Source organism: Entelurus aequoreus, linkage group LG07 (assembly GCF_033978785.1).
Source record: "Entelurus aequoreus isolate RoL-2023_Sb linkage group LG07, RoL_Eaeq_v1.1, whole genome shotgun sequence".
Lineage (NCBI taxonomy): Eukaryota > Metazoa > Chordata > Actinopteri > Syngnathiformes > Syngnathidae > Entelurus > Entelurus aequoreus.
The window spans coordinates 13,193,392-13,216,629 of NC_084737.1; the positions used below are offsets into that span (position 1 = coordinate 13,193,392).

A 23,238-nucleotide genomic window follows, 5' to 3' on the forward strand; every position below is an offset into this window, starting at 1 on the left:
CCATGTTGGTCTCGCATTTGAATCATTGAAAAGTCGAGACGTTAATACATTCCAACTTGCATTGCAGTGTTTGCATGGGTCAGAATTACAGTGGGAAGGTTATTTTCCACTCAAATATCATTAAATGATCCTTATCCCCACGTAGTAGTTGTCTATTTTTCGGTCGGGTGTAAACATTTTGGGCAGAAATGTGAACTTGGTGCCTTGAGTATATACACATAAATATCGGTTATCAGTATCGGTTCAAAATAGAGATGTCGATAAATGCTTTCCAATGTAATATTGGAAATTATCCGTATCGATTCGGAAATTATCCGTATCGGTTTCAAAAAGTAAAACTTATGACTTTTTCAAACGCCGCTGTACGTAGTGGTACACGGACGTAGGGAGAAGTACAGAGCGCCAATAAACCTTAAAGGCTATATCTACGGCTTTTCCCACACACAATTCATACTTGGTCAACAGCCATACAGGTCACACGGAGGGTGGCCGTAGAAACAACTTTAACACGGTTACAAATATGCGCCACACTGTGAACCCACATCAAACAAGAATGACAAACACATTTCGGGAGAACATCCGCACCGTAACACAACATAAACACAACAGAACAAATACCCAGAACCCCTTGCAGCACTAACTCTTCCGGGACACTACAATATACACCTCCTACTCCCCCACATCAACCTCCTCATGCTCAAAATTAGGCATAATTATGTGTTAATTCCACGACTGTATATATATATATATCAGTATTGGTTGATATCGGAATCGGTAATTAAGAGTTGGAAATTTTGGAATATCGGCTAAAAAGCCATTATCGGACATATGTGAACTTGGTGCCTTGAGTATATACACATAAATATCGGTTATCAGTATCGGTTCAAAATAGAGATGTCGATAAATGCTTTAAAATGTAATATCGGAAATTATCGGTATCGATTCGGAAATTATCGGTATTGCTTTCAAAAAGTAAAACTTATGACATTTTCAAACGCCGCTGTACGTAGTGGTACACGGACGTAGGGAGAAGTACAGAGCGCCAATAAACCTCAAAGGCTATATCTACGGCTTTTCCCACACACAATTCCTACTTGGTCAACAGCCATACAGGTCACACGGCGGGTGGCCGTATAAACAACTTTAACACTGTTACAAATATGCGCCACACTGTGAACCCACATCAAACAAGAATGACAAACACATTTCGGGAGAACATCCGCACCGTGACACAACATAAACACAACAGAACAAATACCCAGAACCCCTTGCAGCACTAACTCTTCCGGGACACTACAATATAAACCCCCTACTCCCCCACATCAACCTCCTCATGCTCAAAATTAGGCATTATTATGTGTTAATTCCACAACTGTATATATATATATATCGGTATTGGTTGATATCGGAATCGGTAATTAAGAGTTGGAAATTTTGGAATATCGGCTAAAAAGCCATTATCGGACATATGTGAACTTGGTGCCTTGAGTATATACACATAAATATTGGTTATCAGTATCGGTTCAAAATAGAGATGTCGATAAATGCTTTAAAATGTAATATCGGAAATTATCGGTATCGATTCGGAAATTATCGGTATTGGTTTCAAAAAGTAAAACTTATGACATTTTCAAACGCCGCTGTACGTAGTGGTACACGGACGTAGGGAGAAGTACAGAGCGCCAATAAACCTTAAAGGCTATATCTACGGCTTTTCCCACACACAAGTCATACTTGGTCAACAGCCATACAGGTCACACTGAGAACAAACAAATACCCAGAACCCCTTGCAGCACTAACTCTTCCGGGACGCTATGATATACACCCCCCACTACCCCCTACTCCCCCACATCAACCTCCTCATGCTCAAAATTAGGCATAATAATGTGTTAATTCCACGACTGTATATATATATCTGTATTGGTTGATATCGGAATCGGTAATTAAGAGTTGGACAATATCGGAATATCGGAAAAAAAGCCATTATCGGACATCTCGAGTCAGAATTACAGTGGGAAGGGTATTTTCCACTCAAATATCATTAAATTATCCTTATCCCTACGTAGTAGTTGTCCATTTTTCAGTAGGGTGTAAACATTGCTGCCTTGAGTATATACACATAAATATCGGTTATCAGTATCGGTTCAAAAGCTTAGTTTTCCTTTACATTTTTTAATGCCCTGCAAATAAGTTTTACATTAAAAAAAAATAAAACTTCAAGTTCCTCTATATGGATAAATGTGTGTATCATTGCAATGATCATTAGCCAGTAGCGCCACCTACAGGACCGGAGTAGAACAGCACAGCACACTTGGACTTTGCAGTTGACGCGGATTGTTGCTGAAGTTCTGCTATAATTGTGCTTTGTTTCTCTGCAGGCCTTTGATTCTAGCGCCACCTGTTGCTTTGTGGCATGCACTTCAAAGCTCGCTTAAATGCAAAAGTCGTTGTTTCTTTCTTTTACAGCACAGGAAAGGGCTTGCAGCACGTGTGTGACCTAAATGGTTTTGTTTCCCACCCCTGGTCAGGTTTGACTACTGCAGGTTGATAGAAGTAGACTACGTCCCCATGGAGACGGGCTACATGGTCTCCATGCGCCCCACTAAAGGCCACGCCTCCGCCGCTAAAGGAAGCGCGTCCACCAAGTCTCCAGACCGCCATAGCCGTCTGACACACTCCCCCTCCTCCCCTCGCTCCCGGTCTGTCCACACACGGTCCTGCGGCAGGGTCTCCCAAACGTGGACTTTTACACCCCACTTCTGGAATGTTCCACTGTTTTAAGGAACTACTGTTCAAAATGATATAGTCAAAGATCCTATATATGACAGGAGTGATCTACTGTTTTAAAGAACTACTGCATAAAAACTATATAGTCAAAGATCCTATATATGACAGGAGTGACCTACTGTTTTAAGGAATTACTGAAAAAAAAAAACTATAGTCAAAGATCCTATATATGACAGGAGTGACCTACTGTTTTAAGGAATTACGGGGGGGGGGGACTATAGTCAAAGATCCTCTATATGTCAGGAGTGACCTACTATTTTTGAGAATCAACTGCAAAAAACTATAGTCAAAGATCCTATATATGACGGGAGTGATCTACTGTTTTAAAGAACTACTGTTAAAAATACGTTATATAGTCAAAGATCCTATAAATGACAGGAGTGATCTACTGCTTTAAAGAACTACTGTTAAAAAATATAAAGTCAAAGATCCTATAAATGGCAGAAGTGATCTACAGTTTGAAGGAACTGCTGCAAACAAAACTATAGTCAAAGATCCTATATATGACGAGAGTGATCTACTGTTTTGCAAAAAAAAAAACTACAGTCAAATATCCTCTATATCAGTGGTCCCCAACCACCGGGCTGCGGCCCGATACCGGGCCGCACAAGAAATTTAAAAAAATAAAAAATAAAAAATAAATATATTTTTATTTTTTTTATGAAATCACCATACAAAACACAATATATACATTATATATCAATATAGATCAATACAGTCTGCAGGGATACAGTCCGTAAGCACACATGATTGTATTTATTTATGTAAAAAAAAAAAAAAAATGTTTTGTTTTTTTAAATACACCCCCCACCCCCACCCCCCCACCGGTCCATGGGACAAATTTTCAAGCGTTGACCGGTCCGCAGCTACAAAAAGGTTGGGGTCCACTGCTCTATATGACAGGAGTGACCTACTATTTTTGAGAATCAACTGCAAAAAAACTACAGTCAAAGATCCTATATATGACGGGAGTGATCTACTGTTTTAAAGAACTACTGTTAAAAATATAAAGTCAAAGATCCTATAAATGGCAGAAGTGATCTACAGTTTTAAGGAACTGCTGCAAACAAAACTATAGTCAAAGATCCTATATATGACAGGAGTGATCTACTGTTTTAAGAAACTACTGCATAAAAACTATATAGTCAAAGATCCTATATATGACAGGAGTGGTCTACTGTTTTAAGAAACTACTGCATAAAAACTATATAGTCAAAGATCCTATACAAGACATGAATGAACTGCTGTTTTTGAGGATCTACTGCAAAACAACTATAGTCAAAGATCCTATATAAGACATGAGTGATCTGCTGTTTTTGAGGATCTACTGCAAAACAACTATAGTCAAAGATCTTATATAAGACATGAGTGATCTGCTGTTTTTGAGGATCTACTGCAAAACAACTATAATCAAAGATGCTATGTAAGACATGAGCGATCTGCTGAAAAAAAACCTATAGTCAAAGATCCTATATAAGACATGAGTGATCTGCTGTTTTTGAGGATCTACTGCAAAACAATTATAGTCAAAGATGCTATTAAGACATGAGCAATATGCTGTTTTTGAGGGTCTACTGGAAAAAAAACTATAGTCAAAGATCCTATATAAGACATGAGTAATCTGCTGTTTTTGAGGATCTACTGCAAAAAACTATATTCAAAGATCATTTAGCCTACATGACAGGAGTGATATACTGTTTTTGAGGATCTACTGCAAAACAACTACAGTCAAAGATCCTATATAAGACATGAGTGATCTGCTGTTTTTGAGGATCTACTGCAAAACAATTATAGTCAAAGATCCTATACAAGACATGAGTGACCTGCTGTTTTTGAGGATCTACTGCAAAACAACTATAATCAAATATGCTATTAAGACATGAGCAATATGCTGTTTTTGAGGGTCTACTGAAAAAAAAACTATAGTCAAAGATCCTATATAAGACATGAGTAATCTGCTGTTTTTGAGGATCTACTGCAAAACAACTATAATCAAAGATGCTATGTAAGACATGAGCGATCTGCTGAAAAAAAACCTATAGTCAAAGATCCTATATAAGACATGAGTGATCTGCTGTTTTTGAGGATCTACTGCAAAACAATAATAGTCAAAGATCCTATACAAGACATGAGTGACCTGCTGTTTTTGAGGATCTACTGCAAAACAACTATAATCAAAGATGCTATTAAGACATGAGCAATATGCTGTTTTTGAGGGTCTACTGAAAAAAAAACTATAGTCAAAGATCCTATATAAGACATGAGTAATCTGCTGTTTTTGAGGATCTACTGCAAAAAACTATATTCAAAGATCATTTAGCCTACATGACAGGAGTGATATACTGTTTTTGAGGATCTACTGCAAAACAACTACAGCCAAAGATCCTATATAAGACATGAGTGATCTGCTGTTTTTGAGGATCTACTGCAAAACAATTATAGTCAAAGATCCTATACAAGACATGAGAGACCTGCTGTTTTTGAGGATCTACTGCAAAACAACTATAATCAAAGATGCTATTAAGACATGAGCAATATGCTGTTTTTGAGGGTCTACTAAAAAAAAAAACTATAGTCAAAGATCCTATATAAGACATGAGTAATCTGCTGTTTTTGAGGATCTACTGCAAAAAAACGATAATCAAAGATCCTATACAAGACATGAGCGATCTACTGTTTTTGAGGATCTACTGCAAAAAATCTATAATCAAAGATCCTATATAAGACATGAGTGATCTGCTGTTTTTGAGGATCTACTGCAAAAAAACGATAATCAAAGATCCTATATAAGACATGAGTGATCTACTGTTTTTGAGGATCTACTGCAAAAAAAAACTATAATCAAAGATCCTATATAAGACATGAGCTGTTTTTGAGGACATGATTACTGCATACAAATGTAATTATTAGGCCATATATAAAATGTCCTAGGATCCATGAAGTCACAGTTTGGGAAACCCTGCAGTGCAAAAAAGGCATAATGATGTGTGCTTTATTGTATCAAATGTGTCACATCTTGTCTTTGACTTGTTTTTCACCCTCATTTGTCATTAAAATCACATTAATTACAGCTTTTCCAAACTTTGGTTGTGTATTTCTAATATTTTTTTTGTATATTTGTGCATTTCCATTGGCACCTGCTCTTGTCACTTGTTGGTATTTTTATTTGATTTTTTTGCAGCTCACTATCACCTGACCTGTGTGTTGTGTGTGACGTCACCAAACTATAACAACACATGTCTTCTTTGTTTGTGGTTTGCGTGGAACTAGCAGGCGGTCCCCGGCGGCCCCCAGTAACCGAGACCCCTTCGGCAACGCCTCCCTCAGCGGCAGCAGCAACTCGGGCTCTTGTAAAGGCAGCGACAGCAGCCCAACCAAAGGGTAAGAACATGGACCATGAACACGGTCATTGCTGCCATCTAACGGCCAGACAGCGGTACTACAAGCTTAGACAACATTCACCATACATATTCATCCGGGACCTCCAGACGAAGTATAAACAACGTTTTTAAACGGGTTTACCTTAAAAGTCTGCCAGGATGATGGCGATGAAGACGGTTTGAAGACATTTCGTCAAACTTTACTTTAGTCTGGAGTGATCTACTGTTTTTGAGGATCTACTGCAAAACAACTATAGTCAAAGATCCTATATAAGACATGAGTGATCTGCTGTTTTTGAGGATCTACTGCAAAACAACTATAGTCAAAGATCCTATATAAGACATGAGTGATCTACTGTTTTTGAGGATCTACTGCAAAACAACTATAGTCAAAGATCCTATATAGACATGAGTGATCTGCTGTTTTTTGAGGAACTACTGCAAAACAACTATAGTCAAAGATCCTATATAAGACATGAGTGATCTGCTGTTTTTTGACGATCTACTGCAAAAACCTATAGTCAAAGATCCTACATAAGACATGAGTGATCTGCTGTTTTTTTAGGATCTACTGCAAAAAAACTATAGTCAAAGATCCTACATTAGACATGAGTGATCTGCTGTTTTTTTAGGATCTACTGCAAAAAACTATAGTCAAAGATCCCATATAAGACATGAGTGATCTACTGTTTTTGAGGATCTACTGCAAAACAACTATAGTCAAAGATCCTATATAAGACATGAGTGATCTGCTGTTTTTTGAGGATCTACTGCAAAAAACCTATAGTCAAAGATCCTACATAACACATGAGTGATCTGCTGTTTTTTGAGGATCTACTGCAAAAAACCTATAGTCAAAGATCCTATATAGACATGAGTGATCTGCTGTTTTTTGAGGATCTACTGCAAAAAACCTATAGTCAAAGATCCTATATAAGACATGAGTGATCTGCTGTTCTTTGAGGATCTACTGCAAAAAAACTATAGTCAAAGATCCTATATAAGACATGAATGATCTGCTGTTTTTTTAGGATCTACTGCAAAAAACTATAGTCAAAGATCCTATATAAGACATGAGTGATCTACTGTTTTTGAGGATCTACTGCAAAACAACTATAGTCAAAGATCCTATATAAGACATGAGTGATCTGCTGTTTTTTGACGATCTACTGCAAAAAACCTATAGTCAAAGATCCTATATAGACATGAGTGATCTGCTGTTTTTTGAGGATCTACTGCAAAAAAAACTATAGTCAAAGATCCTATATAAGACATGAGTGATCTGCTGTTCTTTGAGGATCTACTGCAAAAAAACTATAGTCAAAGATCCTATATAAGACATGAATGATCTGCTGTTTTTTGAGGATCTACTGCAAAAAAACCTATAGTGAAAAATCCTACATAAGACATGAGTGATCTGCGGTTTTTGAGGGTCTACTGCAAAAAAAAAAACTATAGTCAAAGATCCTACATAAGACATGAGTGATCTGCTGTTTTTGAGGATCTACTGCAAAAAAAACTATAGTCAAAGATCCTACATAAGACATGAGTGATCTGCTGTTTTTGAGAGTCTACTGCAAAACAACTATAGTCAAGGATCCTATATAAGACATGAGTGATCTGCTGTTTTTTGAGGATCTACCGCAAAAAAGTATAGTCAAAGATCATCTAGCCTACATGACAGGAGTGATCTACTGCACACACAAAAAACTATAGTCAAAGATGCTATATAAGACATGAGTGATTTACTGTTTTTGAGGATCTATTGCAAAAAAAAACTATAGTCAAAGATCATATACAAGACATGAGTGATCTGCTGTTTTTTGAGGATCTACTGGGGGGGAAAAAACTATAGTCAAAGATCCTATATAAGACATTAATGATCTGCTGTTTTTGAGGATTTACTGGGGGGAAAAACTATAGTCAAATATCCTATATAAGACATGAGTGATCTGCTGTCTTTTGAGGATCTATTGGAAAAAAAACTATAGTCAAAGATCCTATATAAGACATAAGTGATCTGCTGTTTTTAAGGATCTACTGCAAAACAACTATAGTCAAATATCCTATATTAGACATGAGTGATCTGCTGTTTTTTGAGGATCTACTGAAAAAAAGTATAGTCAAAGATCATCTAGCCTACATGACAGGAGTGATCTACTGCACACACAAAAAAACTATAGTCAAAGATGCTATATAAGACATAAGTGATTTACTGTTTTTGAGGATCTATTGCAAAAAAAACTATAGTCAAAGATCCTATATAAGACATGTGCTGTTTTTGAGGATCTACTGCATAAAAACTATATAGTCAAAGATCCTATATATAACAGGAGTGATCTACTGTTTTAGGAAACTACTGCATAAAAACTATATAGTCAAAGATCCTATATAAGACATGAGTAATCTGCTGTTTTTTGAGGATCTACTGGGGGGGGAAAACAATAGTCAAAGATCCTATATAAGACATGAGTGATCTGCTGTTTTTGAGGATCTACTGGGGAAAAAAAACTATAGTCAAAGATCCTATATGACATGAGTGATCTGCTGTTTTTTGAGGATCTACTGCAAAAAAAAACTACAGTCAAAGATCCTATATAAGACATGAGTGATCAGCTGTTTTTTGAGGATCTACTGGGGAAAAAACTATAGTCAAAGATCCTATACAAGACGTGAGCGATCTGCTGTTTTTTGAGGATCTACTGGGAAAAAAACTATAGTCAAAGATCCTATATAAGACATGAGTGATCAGCTGTTTTTTGAGGATCTACTGGGGGAAAAAAAACTATAGTCAAAGATCCTATATAAGACATGAGTGATCTGCTGTTTTTTGAGGATCTACCGCAAAAAAGTATAGTCAAAGATCATCTAGCCTACATGACAGGAGTGATCTACTGCCCACACAAAAAACTATAGTCAAAGATGCTATATAAGACATGAGTGATTTACTGTTTTTGAGGATCTATTGCAAAAAAAACTATAGTCAAAGATCATATACAAGACATGAGTGATCTGCTGTTTTTTGAGGATCTACTGGGGGGAAAAAAACTATAGTCAAAGATCCTATATAAGACATTAATGATCTGCTGTTTTTGAGGATTTACTGGGGGGAAAAACTATAGTCAAAGATCCTATATAAGACATGAGTGATCTGCTGTTTTTTGAGGATCTATTGGAAAAAAAACTATAGTCAAAGATCCTATATAAGACATAAGTGATCTGCTGTTTTTAAGGATCTACTGCAAAACAACTATAGTCAAATATCCTATATTAGACATGAGTGATCTGCTGTTTTTTGAGGATCTACTGAAAAAAAGTATAGTCAAAGATCATCTAGCCTACATGACAGGAGTGATCTACTGCACACACAAAAAAACTATAGTCAAAGATGCTATATAAGACATAAGTGATTTACTGTTTTTGAGGATCTATTGCAAAAAAAACTATAGTCAAAGATCCTATATAAGACATGTGCTGTTTTTGAGGATCTACTGCATAAAAACTATATAGTCAAAGATCCTATATATGACAGGAGTGATCTACTGTTTTAGGAAACTACTGCATAAAAACTATATAGTCAAAGATCCTATATAAGACATGAGTGATTTGCTGTTTTTTGAGGATCTACTGGGGGGAAAAACAATAGTCAAAGATCCTATATAAGACATGAGTGATCTGCTGTTTTTGAGGATCTACTGGGGAAAAAAACTATAGTCAAAGATCCAAAATGACATGAGTGATCTGCTGTTTTTTGAGGATCTACTGCAAAAAAAACTATAGTCAAAGATCCTATATAAGACATGAGTGATCAGCTGTTTTTTGAGGATCTACTGGGAAAAAAACTATAGTCAAAGATCCTATACAAGACATGAGTGATCTGCTGTTTTTTGAGGATCTACTTGGAAAAAAACTATAGTCAAAGATCCTATATAAGACATGAGTGATCTGCTGTTTTTGAGGATCTACTGGGGGGAAACAACTATAGTCAAAGATCCTATATAAGACATGAGTGATCTGCTGTTTTTTGAGGATCTACTGGAAAAAAGTATAGTCAAAGATCATCTAGCCTACAAGACAGGAGTGATCTACTGCACACACAAAAAACTGTAGTCAAAGATGCTATATAAGACATGAGTGATTTACTGGTTTTGAGGATGTATTGCAAAAAAAACTATAGTCAAATATCCTATATAAGACATGAGTGATCTGCTGTTTTTGAGGGTCTACTGCAAAAAAAACTATAGTCAAAGATCCTATATAAGACATGAGTGATCAGCTGTTTTTTGAGGATCTACTGGGAAAAAAACTATAGTCAAAGATCCTATACAAGACATGAGTGATCTGCTGTTTTTTGAGGATCTACTTGGAAAAAAAACTATAGTCAAAGATCCTATATAAGACATGAGTGATCTGCTGTTTTTGAGGATCTACTGGGGGGAAACAACTATAGTCAAAGATCCTATATAAGACATGAGTGATCTGCTGTTTTTTGAGGATCTACTGGAAAAAAGTATAGTCAAAGATCATCTAGCCTACAAGACAGGAGTGATCTACTGCACACACAAAAAACTGTAGTCAAAGATGCTATATAAGACATGAGTGATTTACTGTTTTTGAGGATGTATTGCAAAAAAAACTATAGTCAAATATCCTATATAAGACATGAGCTGTTTTTGAGGATCTACTGCAAAAAAAAACTATAGTCAAACATCCTATATAAGACATGAGTGATCTGCTGTTTTTGAGGGTCTACTGCAAAAAAAAACTATAGTCAAAGATCCTACATAAGACATGAGTGATCTGCTGTTTTTGAGGATCTACTGGGAAAAAAACTATAGTCAAAGATCCTGTACAAGACATGAGTGATATGCTGTTTTTTGAGGATCTACTGCAAAAAAAACTATAGTCAAAGATGCTATATAAGACATGAGTGATCTGCTGTTTTTTGAGGATCTACTGAAAAAAAACGTATAGTCAAAGAACCTACATAAGACATGAGTGATCTGCTGTTTTTGAGGATCTACTGCAAAACAACTATAGTCAAGGATCCTATATAAGACATGAGTGATCTGCTGTTTTTTGAGGATCTACTGCAAAAAAACGTATAGTCAAAGATCCTACATAAGACATGAGTGATCTGCTGTTTTTGAGGATCTACTGCAAAACAACTATAGTCAAAGATGCTATACAAGACATGAGTGATTTACTCTTTTTGAGGATCTATTGCAAAAAAAACTATAGTCAAATATCCTATATAAGACATGCGCTGTTTTTGAGGATCTACTGCAAAAAAAAACTATAGTCAAAGATCCTATATAAGACATGAGTGATCTGCTGTTTTTGAGGGTCTACTGCAAAAAAAACTATAGTCAAAGATCCTACATAAGACATGAGTGATCTGCTGTTTTTGAGGATCTACTGGGAAAAAAACTATAGTCAAAGATCCTGTACAAGACATGAGTGATATGCTGTTTTTTGAGGATCTACTGCAAAAAAAACTATAGTCAAAGATGCTATATAAGACATGAGTGATCTGCTGTTTTTTGAGGATCTACTGCAAAAAAACGTATAGTCAAAGAACCTACATAAGACATGAGTGATCTGCTGTTTTTGAGGATCTACTGCAAAACAACTATAGTCAAGGATCCTATATAAAACATGAGTGATCTGCTGTTTTTTGAGGATCTACTGCAAAAAAACGTATAGTCAAAGATCCTACATAAGACATGAGTGATTTACTCTTTTTGAGGATCTATTGCAAAAAAAACTATAGTCAAATATCCTATATAAGACATGCGCTGTTTTTGAGGATCTACTGCAAAAAAAACCTATAGTCAAAGATCCTATATAAGACATGAGTGATCAGCTGTTTTGAGGGTCTACTGCAAAAAAAACTATAGTCAAATATCCTATACAACACATGAGTGATCTGCTGTTTTTTGAAGATCTACTGGGGAAAAAAACTATAGTCAAAGATCCTATATAAGACAGGAGTAATCTGCTGTTTTTTGAGGATCTACTGCAAAAAAAACGTATAGTCAACGATCTTACATAAGACATGAGTGATCTGCTGTTTTTTAAGGATCTACTGCAAAACAACTATAGTCAAATATCCTATATTAGACATGAGTGATCTGCTGTTTTTTGAGGATCTACCGCAAAAAAGTATAGTCAAAGATCATCTAGTCTACATGACAGGAGTGATCTACTGCACACACAAAAAATATATAGTCAAAGATGCTATATAAGACATGAGTAATTTACTGTTTTTGAGGATCTACTGGGGAAAAAAAACTATAGTCAGAGATCCTATATAAGACATGAGTGATCTGCTGTTTTTTGAGGATCTACTGCAAAAAAAACTATAGTCAAAGATCCTATATAAGACATGAGTGATCTGCTGTTTTTTGAGGATCTACAGGGGAAAAAAAACTATAGTCAAATATCTTATTTAAGACATGAGTGATCTGCTGTTTTTTGAGGATCTACTGGGGTAAAAAACTATAGTCAAATATCCTACATAAGACATGAGTGATCTGCTGTTTTTGAGGATTTACTGGGGAAAAAAACTATAGTCAAAGATCCTATACAAGACATTAGTGATTTGCTGTTTTTGAGAATCTACTGGGGGGGGGGGAACTATAGTCAAAGATCCTATACAAGACATGAGTGATCTGCTGTTTTTTGAGGATCTACTGAAGAAGAAGAAACTATAGTCAAAGATCCTATATAAGACATGAGGGATCTGCTGTTTTTTGAGGATCTACTGGGGGGGAAAAACTATAGTCAAAGATCCTATATGAGACATGAGTGATCTGCTGTTTTTGAGGATCTACTGGGGGGGGGCTATAGTCAAAGATCCTATATAAGACATGAGTGATCTGCTGTTTTTGAGGGTCTACTGCAAAAAAAACTATAGTCAAAGATCCTACATAAGACATGGGTGATCTGCTGTTTTTGAGGATCTACTGGGAAAAAAACTATAGTCAAAGATCCTATATAAGATATGAGTGATCTGCTGTTTTTTAAGCATCTACTGGGGAAAAAAACTATAGTCAAAGATCCTATGTAAGACATGAGTGATCTGCTGTTTTTAAGGATCTACTGCAAAACAACTATAGTCAAAGATCCTATATAAGACATGAATGATCTGTTTTTTGAGGATCTACTGCAAAAAAATTATAGTCAAAGATCCTATTTAAGACATGAGTGATCTGCTGTTTTTTGAGGATCTATTTAAAAAAAACTATAGTCAAAGATCCTATATAAGACATAAGTGATCTGCTGTTTTTGAGGGTCTACTGCAAAAAAAACTATAGTCAAAGATCCTACATAAGACATGAGTGATCTGCTGTTTTTGAGGATCTACTGGGAAAAAAACTACAGTCAAAGATCCTATATAAGACATGAGTGATCTGCTGTTTTTTGAGGATCTACTGGGGAAAAAAACTATAGTCAAAGATCCTATATAAGACATGAGTGATCTGCTGTTTTTAAGGATGTAATGCAAAACAACTATAGTCAAAGATCCTATATAAGACATGAGTGATCTGTTTTTTGAGGATCTACTGGGGAAAAAACCTATTGTCAAAGATCCTATATAAGACATGATTGATCTGTCTTTGAGGATCTACCGCAAAAAAGTATAGTCAAAGATCATCTAGCCTACATGACAGGAGTGATCTACTGCACACACAAAAAACTATAGTCAAAGATGCTATATAAGACATGAGTGATTTACTGTTTTTAAGGATCTACTGCAAAAAAAAAACTATAGTCAAAGATCCTATATAATACATGAGCTGTTTTTGAGCATCTACTGCAAAAAAAAAAAAACTATAGTAAAAAATGCTATATAAGACATGAGTGATTTACTGTTTTTGAGGATCTACTGGGAAAAAAAACTATAGTCAAAGATCCTATATAAGACACGAGCTGTTTTTGAGCATCTACTGCAAAAAAAAAAACTATAGTCAAAAATGCTATATAAGACATGAGTGATTTACTGTTTTTGAGGATCTACTGGGAAAAAAAACTATAGTCAAAGATCCTATATAAGACACGAGCTGTTTTTGAGCATCTACTGCAAAAAAAAAACTATAGTCAAAAATGCTATATAAGACATGAGTGATTTACTGTTTTTGAGGATCTACTGGGAAAAAAAACTATAGTCAAAGATCCTATATAAGACATGATTGATCCGCTGTTTTCTGCGGTACTACAAACTTCGACAACATTCACAATACATATTCATCCCGGACCTCCATACAAAGTATCACATGGCCGAAAACAACGTTTTTAAATGGTTTTACCTTAAAAGTCTGCCAGGATGACGGCGATGAAGACGGTTTGAAGACATCTCGTCAAACTTGACATCTCCTTTCGTGGTCGGGTTGACACGTTCATGCTAATTGTCCATCTTGTTGGCGAATGACGTCAACACAGGTGCGCGTGGTCTGCTCTATCATAGAGTCCATGAGACAAAACCGTCCGAAAATGGTTCAAAAAAATAAAAACCGTATTCCTAATTTGACTGCTAAGTTTTAGTCCAACGTCAATGTGTTTAGCGCACCTTGCCAGCGTTGTCCATGTGACTTCACTTGATCACCATTGTCAATACTGCGCAATACACATCACTTCCGTTTAACACACGGCCTTTCAAAGTAAAACCGGTTGTTCCTTATGTTACGTTTTTTAAACATTTTCGAAATAAACCTATAACAAAATATACAACAGCACACTGGTGTAAACTGGTTTACTGACTATAGAAATATTTAGAAAAATAGCATTTCCCCTAGAGGTAAGAGTGATCTACTGTTTTAAGGAACTACTGTTAAAAATACTGTATATAGTCAAAGATCCTATATATCAGTGGTCCCCAACCTTTTTGTAGCTGGGGACCGGTCGACGCTTGAAAATTTGTCCCACGGACCGGGGGGGGGGGGGTGTAGTAAAAAAAAAAAAAAAAAAGTTTTTTTTTGTTTTTCTTTTTGTCATAAAGAAATACAATCATGTGTGCTTACGGACTGTATCCCTGCAGACTGTATTGATTTATATTAATATATAATGTATAGATTGTGTTTTTTATCTTGATTTAATAAAAAAATAAAAAAATTAAAACAATTTTATTTTTATTTTTTTCAATTTCTTGTGTGGCCGCGGCCCGGTACCAATCGGTCTACGGACCGGTACCGGGCCACGGCCCGGTGGTTGGGGACCACTGCTATATATGATAAGAGTGATCTACTGTTTTAAGGAAGTACTGCAAAAAACTATAGTCAAAGATCCTATATATGACAGGAGTGATGTACTGTTTTAAGAAACTACTGCATAAAAACGATATAGTCAAAGATCCTATATACGACAGGAGTGATCTACTGTTTTAAGGAACTACTGCAAAAAATATATATAGTCAAAGATCCTATAAATGACAGGAGTGATCTACTGTTTTAAAGAACTACTGCTAAAAAATATTTGGTCAAAGATCCTATAAATGGCAGAAGTGATCTACTTTTTTTAAATAAACTACAGCATAAAAACTATATAGTCAAAGATCCTATATATGACAGGAGTGATCTACTGTTTTAAGGAATTACTGCAACAACAAAACAACTATAGTCAAAGATCCTATATATGACATGAGTGATCTACTGTTTTAAGGAACTACTGCAAAAAATATATATAGTCAAAGATCCTATATATGACAGGAGTGATCTACTGTTTTAAAGAACTACTGCTAAAAAATATTTGGTCAAAGATCCTATAAATGGCAGAAGTGATCTACTTTTTTAATAAACTACAGCATAACAACTATATAGTCAAAGATCCTATATATGACAGGAGTGATCTACTGTTTTAAGGAATTACTGCAACAACAAAACAACTATAGTCAAAGATCCTATATATGACATGAGTGATCTACTGTTTTAAGGAACTACTGCAAAAAATATATATAGTCAAAGATCCTATATATGACAGGAGTGATCTACTGTTTTAAAGAACTACTGCTAAAAAATATTTGGTCAAAGATCCTATAAATGGCAGAAGTGATCTACTTTTTTAATAAACTACTGCATAAAAGCTATTTAGTCAAAGATCATATAAATGCCAGGAGTGATCTACTGTTTTAAAGAATTACTGCAACAACAAAAAACTATAGTCAAAGATCCTATATATGACATGAGTGATCTACTGTTTTAAGGAACTACTGCAAAAAATATATATAGTCAAAGATCCTATATATGACAGGAGTGATCTACTGTTTTAAAGAACTACTGCTAAAAAATATTTGTTCAAAGATCCTATAAATGGCAGAAGTGATCTACTTTTTTAATAAACTACAGCATAAAAACTATATAGTCAAAGATCCTATATATGACAGGAGTGATCTACTGTTTTAAGGAATTACTGCAACAACAACAAAAACTATAGTCAAAGATCCCATATATAACATGAGTGATCTACTGTTTTAAGGAACTACTGCAAAAAATATATATAGTCAAAGATCCTATATATGACAGGAGTGATCTACTGTTTTAAAGAACTACTGCTAAAAAATATTTGGTCAAAGATCCTATAAATGGCAGAAGTGATCTACTTTTTTAATAAACTACAGCATAAAAACTATATAGTCAAAGATCCTATATATGACAGGAGTGATCTACTGTTTTAAGGAATTACTGCAACAACAAAACAACTATAGTCAAAGATCCTATATATGACATGAGTGATCTACTGTTTTAAGGAACTACTGCAAAAAATATATATAGTCAAAGATCCTATATATGACAGGAGTGATCTACTGTTTTAAAGAACTACTGCTAAAAAATATTTGGTCAAAGATCCTATAAATGGCAGAAGTGATCTACTTTTTTAATAAACTACTGCATAAAAGCTATTTAGTCAAAGATCATATATATGACAGGAGTGATCTACTGTTTAAAGGAATTACTGCAACAACAAAAAACTATAGTCAAAGATCCTATATATGACATGAGTGATCTACTGTTTTAAGGAATTACTGCAACAACAAAAAACTATAGTCAAAGATCCTATATATGACATGAGTGATCTACTGTTTTAAGGAACTACTGCAAAAAATATATATAGTCAAAGATCCTATATATGACAGGAGTGATCTACTGTTTTAAAGAACTACTGCTAAAAAATATTTGGTCAAAGATCCTATAAATGGCAGAAGTGATCTACTTTTTTTAAATAAACTACAGCATAAAAACTATATAGTCAAAGATCCTATATATGACAGGAGTGATCTACTGTTTTAAGGAATTACTGCAACAACAAAACAACTATAGTCAAAGATCCTATATATGACATGAGTGATCTACTGTTTTAAGGAACTACTGCAAAAAATATATATAGTCAAAGATCCTATATATGACAGGAGTGATCTACTGTTTTAAAGAACTACTGCTAAAAAATATTTGGTCAAAGATCCTATAAATGGCAGAAGTGATCTACTTTTTTAATAAACTACAGCATAAAAACTATATAGTCAAAGATCCTATATATGACAGGAGTGATCTACTGTTTTAAGGAATTACTGCAACAACAAAAAAAACTATAGTCAAAGATCCTATATATGACAGGAGTGATCTACTGTTTTAAAGAACTACTGCTAAAAAATATTTGGTCAAAGATCCTATAAATGGCAGAAGTGATCTACTTTTTTAATAAACTACTGCATAAAAGCTATTTAGTCAAAGATCATATATATGCCAGGAGTGATCTACTGTTTTAAGGAATTACTGCAACAACAAAAAACTATAGTCAAAGATCCTATATATGACATGAGTGATCTACTGTTTTAAGGAACTACTGCAAAAAATATATATAGTCAAAGGTCCTATATATGACAGGAGTGATCTACTGTTTTAAAGAACTACTGCTAAAAAATATTTGGTCAAAGATCCTATAAATGGCAGAAGTGATTTACTTTTTTAATAAACTACTGCATAAAAACTATATAGTCAAAGATCCTATATATGCCAGGAGTGATCTACTGTTTTAAGGAATTACTGCAACAACAAAAAACTATAGTCAAAGATCCTATATATGACAGGAGTGACTTACTATTTTTGAGAATCAACTGCAAAAAAACTATAGTCAAAGATCCTATATATGACGGGAGCGATCTACTGTTTTGCAAAAAATATATATATAGTCAAAGATCCTATATATGACGGGGGTGATCTACTGTTTTAAAGAACTACTGTTAAAAATACTTTATATAGTCAAAGATCCTATATATGACGGGAGTGATCTACTGCTTTAAAGAACTACAGTTTCCCCTAAAGTAGACAATGTCAACGCAGTATTGCATTTGCTTTTCACACACCACGAATATGGGCAGCACGGTAGGACAGGGGTTAGTGCGTGTGCCTCACAATACAAAGGTACTGGGTTCGATCCTGCGCTCGGGTTCTTTCTGCATGTTCTCCCTGTGACTGCGTGGGTTCCTTCTGGGTACTCCGGCTTCCTCCCACCTCCAAAGACATGCACCTGGGGATAGGTTGATTGGCAACACTAAATTTGCCCTAGTGTGTGAATGTTGTCTGTCTATCTGTGTTGGCCCTGGGATGAGGTGGCAACTTGTCCAGGGTGTACCCCGCCTACTGCCCGAATGCAGCTGAGATAGGCTCCAGCACCCCCCCAACACCCCCCGCTGCCCAAGCGGTAGAAAATGGATGGATGGATGGACCCCACGAGTGTAAAGGACAGTATGAAAAGGGACAAGTGAGTCATCCCTGCAGTTCCTTTTTACAATGACTTTGTCTGGGCCCCGACACAAGCGCTGCAGACTGATTATTTCCACAACGACTTGGCCTACCCCCATTCAGGGAAAAATCCTAAAAGTTCAAGAAAGTGCAGAGTTCCAACCCAGAAACCAACCAAAACTAAAACCCCTTTGGGGAATATAATTTGTGAACTGTTAAAAATGTGTTTACATTCTTTTCCTAGACGTCACCAGAAGTACACGTCATGTACCGACAACCACGGTATCCGGCCCCCTCCACCCGAGCAGTACCTGACACCCTTGCAGCAGAAGGAGGTGTGTATTCGACACCTCAGGGCCAGGTTAAAAGAAACCATCACCACACTGCAAGACAGGTGAGCGGTTTAGATATCCCCTTCGACTCTTCAAGGCAGTCTTTATAGTATATGTTTCTTGGGTTACTCTTAGGGACACAGAGATCGATGCGTTGAGAGAAAAGCTTTACAGGATGCAGGAGGACTGGGTGGAGGAGGAGTGCCATCGCGTGGAAGCTCAGTTGGCCCTGAAGGAATCACGTCTGGAGATACAGCAGCTCAAACACGCGGTGGACACAGTCCGCGCCAGGCTCAGCGACGCCGGGGGGAACAGCGGTGACGTAAGTGTCCAGAAGTACTTCCAAGACATTAACACTCAAAACCACAAGCTTGAGAACCTGCTGCTTAACATGGAAATAGCTCAGGCCGGACTAGCCAAGGAGGGAGAAGCCATAGCTGAACGCCGGAACAGAGTTGGGGGTTCTGCGCCAGCGTCTGTATCTGGGGAAAGTCCAGGAGTAATACCAAAACCAGCAATAGGGGTTAGGGGTTCTTGCTCTTGTGATGGTTCCCCAGCCCGCTCTGTGACACGGAGCTCCACCTATACCAAACTGAGTGATCAAGCAGGAGACCGCAATGCTGCAGATTTCCCATGTCTTTCAGCAGACGGAACTCAGGACAGTGGCTTTGTGTGCTGTGGAGATGGTAGTAATATCCCGAGTCAGGCTGACTTGCTACTCGAGGCCGCATTTCTCTCAGAAGAAACTGCTTCCTTGCTCAACTCCTACGCTCAAAACTTCTCCTGCTCCATACCAAACTCTTTGCCTCACACTTACTCCCAAACCTTACCTCATTCCTTCCCTCACACCCACTCAGTGCCCCACAACATTCCGCACTCGGCTACCTACGAGAAGCTATGCTCGGGAGACCGTCTGTCGCCATTACGCTGTGGCCTGGGCGGAGGTGTCTGTATGAGCCAGCCCTGCCTTTCCCACCATCACCTGTACCTGCATCCTCTACGTGAGACAGGTATTCAGACTGAGAGCTGTCCTATCCCAGCGACATCCGGGTGCCCGTCTGACCTGGATACCATCGCAGAACAGCGTACGTTCCGCTCTCAAGCTTGCAGCCCGACTTCAACCTGGTTGTCCGATGAAGGCGAGGAAGAATTGGACTCCATCACCACCACTACTTCTGTAACCACAGCAACTGTCTTGAGCACAGCCACAGAGCCCATTCCGTGCTCTAAATTGCCTCGGGTTAATTACATGCCACGATCTGCCACTGTGGCCTGTTCCATGGAGAGTCCGGTCTGTGAGGACGACAGGACAGAAAGTCCAGAAGAAGAATCTGCTGCAGTAGAGGTCCAGGGTCAGGCAAAAGTAGTCCAACCCAGAGTGGGACAGTTGGACACAGTGGCAGAGAATTTGGTACAAAATCAATTAAAGGAGAGAAAGGAAGGTCTATGGGCTGGAGAGGACAGACACCTTGACACACTCCAGTTGGAAACACCAGGACTGAGCCCATGTAGTAGCCCAGAATCACTACAAGTCTTTGAACAACCTCACACCTCCCAGCCCAAGAGATCCATTTCCCAAGAGGAAGGAGCTGATGTTCTTGTCCCGAGGGATGACCAAGATGTAGAAATTAAAGAGCAAGAATGCGAAGAAGGCAATGAAGCATTGGCGGGGGAGGTGGATTCTGATTCTGCCCCAGGGCCGGTACAGAAAAGCTACTGGAGTCGTCACTTCCTGGTGGATCTCCTAGCAGTGGCGATCCCAGTGGTGCCTACGGTAGCATGGTTTTGTCGCGGTCCCGTCCGAGTGGGACAGCCCATGTACCACTTTGGGTCACTGCTGAGGGGCTGCTGCACAGTGGCCCTGCACTCGCTGCGCAGGGGTGGAGGTTTGAGGCATTATCCCGCGGGCGGTGGAGACCTAGCCGGATCCAACATGTGAAGCTTCAGTACGCTTGACCATGATGAGTCATCAGGACTCCGGCGTCTTCAGTGAGGGGAGTGACAAAGGAGTAGAACGCCAGGATTCCGTGACTGGGTTGCCACAACCACTGGTCCTGGGCTACGGATTGAATGTGCAGATTATTTTGAAACGCAGGGAAAACCGCTGAGGTTTGTTGTTGACTCACGCACGACTGATTCGGATTCGCACTTAAGACGGACGTGTACACAAACTCGTCTGTAGTCTCTTCAAGGATGTCTCCTAGATGAGATACATCATCACCCCAAATCCATCCACATGTAAAACTCATATTCCCTTTGTCCTTCTTAAGACCTAAGTCCATAGTCATTACCAAGAAGGTTTAAGGTCCTCCATGCATCTTCTTCCGCTTTTCTGAGGGGCAGCATCCTAAGCAGAGAAGCCCGGACTTCCCTCTCTCTGGCTACTTGGTCTGGCTCCTCTCTGGGGTTCCAGAGGTGTTCCAATGCCAAGTCCTGAGTCTTCGTGAAGGCCTCCTAACCGGTCGGACATTCCCTAAAAAACCTTTACAGGGAGGCGTCTTGAGGATCCACCTCTTCTGGCTCCTCTCAATGTGGAAAAGCACCGGCTTTTCTCCCCATCCTCACCTTATTGCTTAAAACCGTGCAAGAACTCAAAAAGGCTTTAATAAAACGGTAAACTTAACTTCTACCACTGATGCTGACCTAAAAACACTCCTAATGGTTGACTCTACCAAGTTACTGACCCTCTAGTACTTCAACGCCCACTCTTATTTAATTCCAACAGTTCATTATAGATAACAACCGAGCTAGAAGATACCTCCTTGACTGAGGTAAGCGCTCTCTGTGCTGTATGGTCCTACTTGTTCAACTGTCACTCTGGACTAGATGTAGACCCTCCGGACACTAAAATGTATCCTCCCAAGCTCCTTCTGCCATGCATTGCTAGAGATCACACTCAACTACAGCGGACCCTCGGAAATTAAAGGCCTACTGAAACCCACTACTACCGACCACGCAGTCTGATAGTTTATATATCAATGATGAAATCTTAACATTGCAACACATGCCAATACGGCCGGGTTAACTTATAAAGTGACATTTTAAATTTGCCGCTAAACTTCCGGTTCGAAACGCCTCTGAGGATGACGTATGCGCGTGACGTAGCCCGACGAACACGGGTATGCCTTCCACATTGAAGCCAATATGAAAAAGCTCTGTTTTCATTTCATAATTCCACAGTATTCTGGACATCTGTGTTCGTGAATCTGTTTCAATCATGTTCATTGCATTATGGAGAAGGAAGCCAAGCAAGCAAAGAAGAAAGTTGTCGGTGCGAAATGGACGTATTTTTCGAACGTAGTCAGCCACAACAGTACACAGCCGGCGCTTCTTTGTTTACATTCCCGAAAGATGCAGTCAAGATGGAAGAACTCGGATAACAGAGACTCTAACCAGGAGGACTTTTGATTTGGATACACAGACGCCTGTAGAGAACTGGGACAACACAGACTCTTACCAGGATTACTTTGATTTGGATGACAAAGACGCAGACGTGCTACTGTGAGTATGCAGCTTTGGCTTTTTTTTTGCGTATGTACGTAACTTTTTTAAAATATATAAGCTTTATGAACCTTGGGTTAGGTGAACGGTCTTTTGGGCTGAGTGATTGTGTGTGTTGATCATGTGTTTGAATTGTATTGGCGTGTTCTATGGAGCTAGGAGCTAGCAGAGGAGCTAGGAGCTAGCATAACACGTACCGTACCGTAAGTGCGCGTCACGTACGTAACTTTTTAAAAATATATAAGCTTTATGAACCTTGGGTTAGGTGAACGGTCTTTTGGGCTGAGTGATTGTGTGTGTTGATCGGGTGTTTGAATTGTATTGGCGTGTTCTATGGAGCTAGGAGCTAGCAGAGGAGCTAGGAGCTAGCATAACAAACACGCAGGTGTTATTATGCAGGATTAATTTGTGGCATATTAAATATAAGCCTGGTTGTGTTGTGGCTAATAGAGTATATATATGTCTTGTGTTTATTTACTGTTGTAGTCATTCCCAGCTGAA

General features: G+C 37.8%; 1 protein-coding gene across 5 annotated transcripts in view; it reads left to right on the top strand.

The window, feature by feature from the left end:
* Positions 1 to 22,154, top strand: part of snphb (syntaphilin b) — a 46,183-nt gene extending 24,029 nt beyond the window's left edge. For 2 of the 5 annotated variants that reach the window (XM_062052581.1, XM_062052580.1), the window contains exons 3-6: positions 2,529 to 2,699; positions 6,058 to 6,168; positions 19,149 to 19,298; positions 19,372 to 22,154. In XM_062052581.1, the coding sequence (XP_061908565.1) occupies positions 2,529 to 2,699; positions 6,058 to 6,168; positions 19,149 to 19,298; positions 19,372 to 21,175 (2,236 nt within the window). In that variant the 3' untranslated portion in view covers positions 21,176 to 22,154. The remainder of the gene's footprint in view (positions 1 to 2,528; positions 2,700 to 6,057; positions 6,169 to 19,148; positions 19,299 to 19,371) is intronic. The other 3 variants (XM_062052582.1, XM_062052583.1, XM_062052584.1) reach the window with 3 other exon arrangements.
* The last annotated feature ends 1,084 nt before the right edge of the window (positions 22,155 to 23,238 follow it).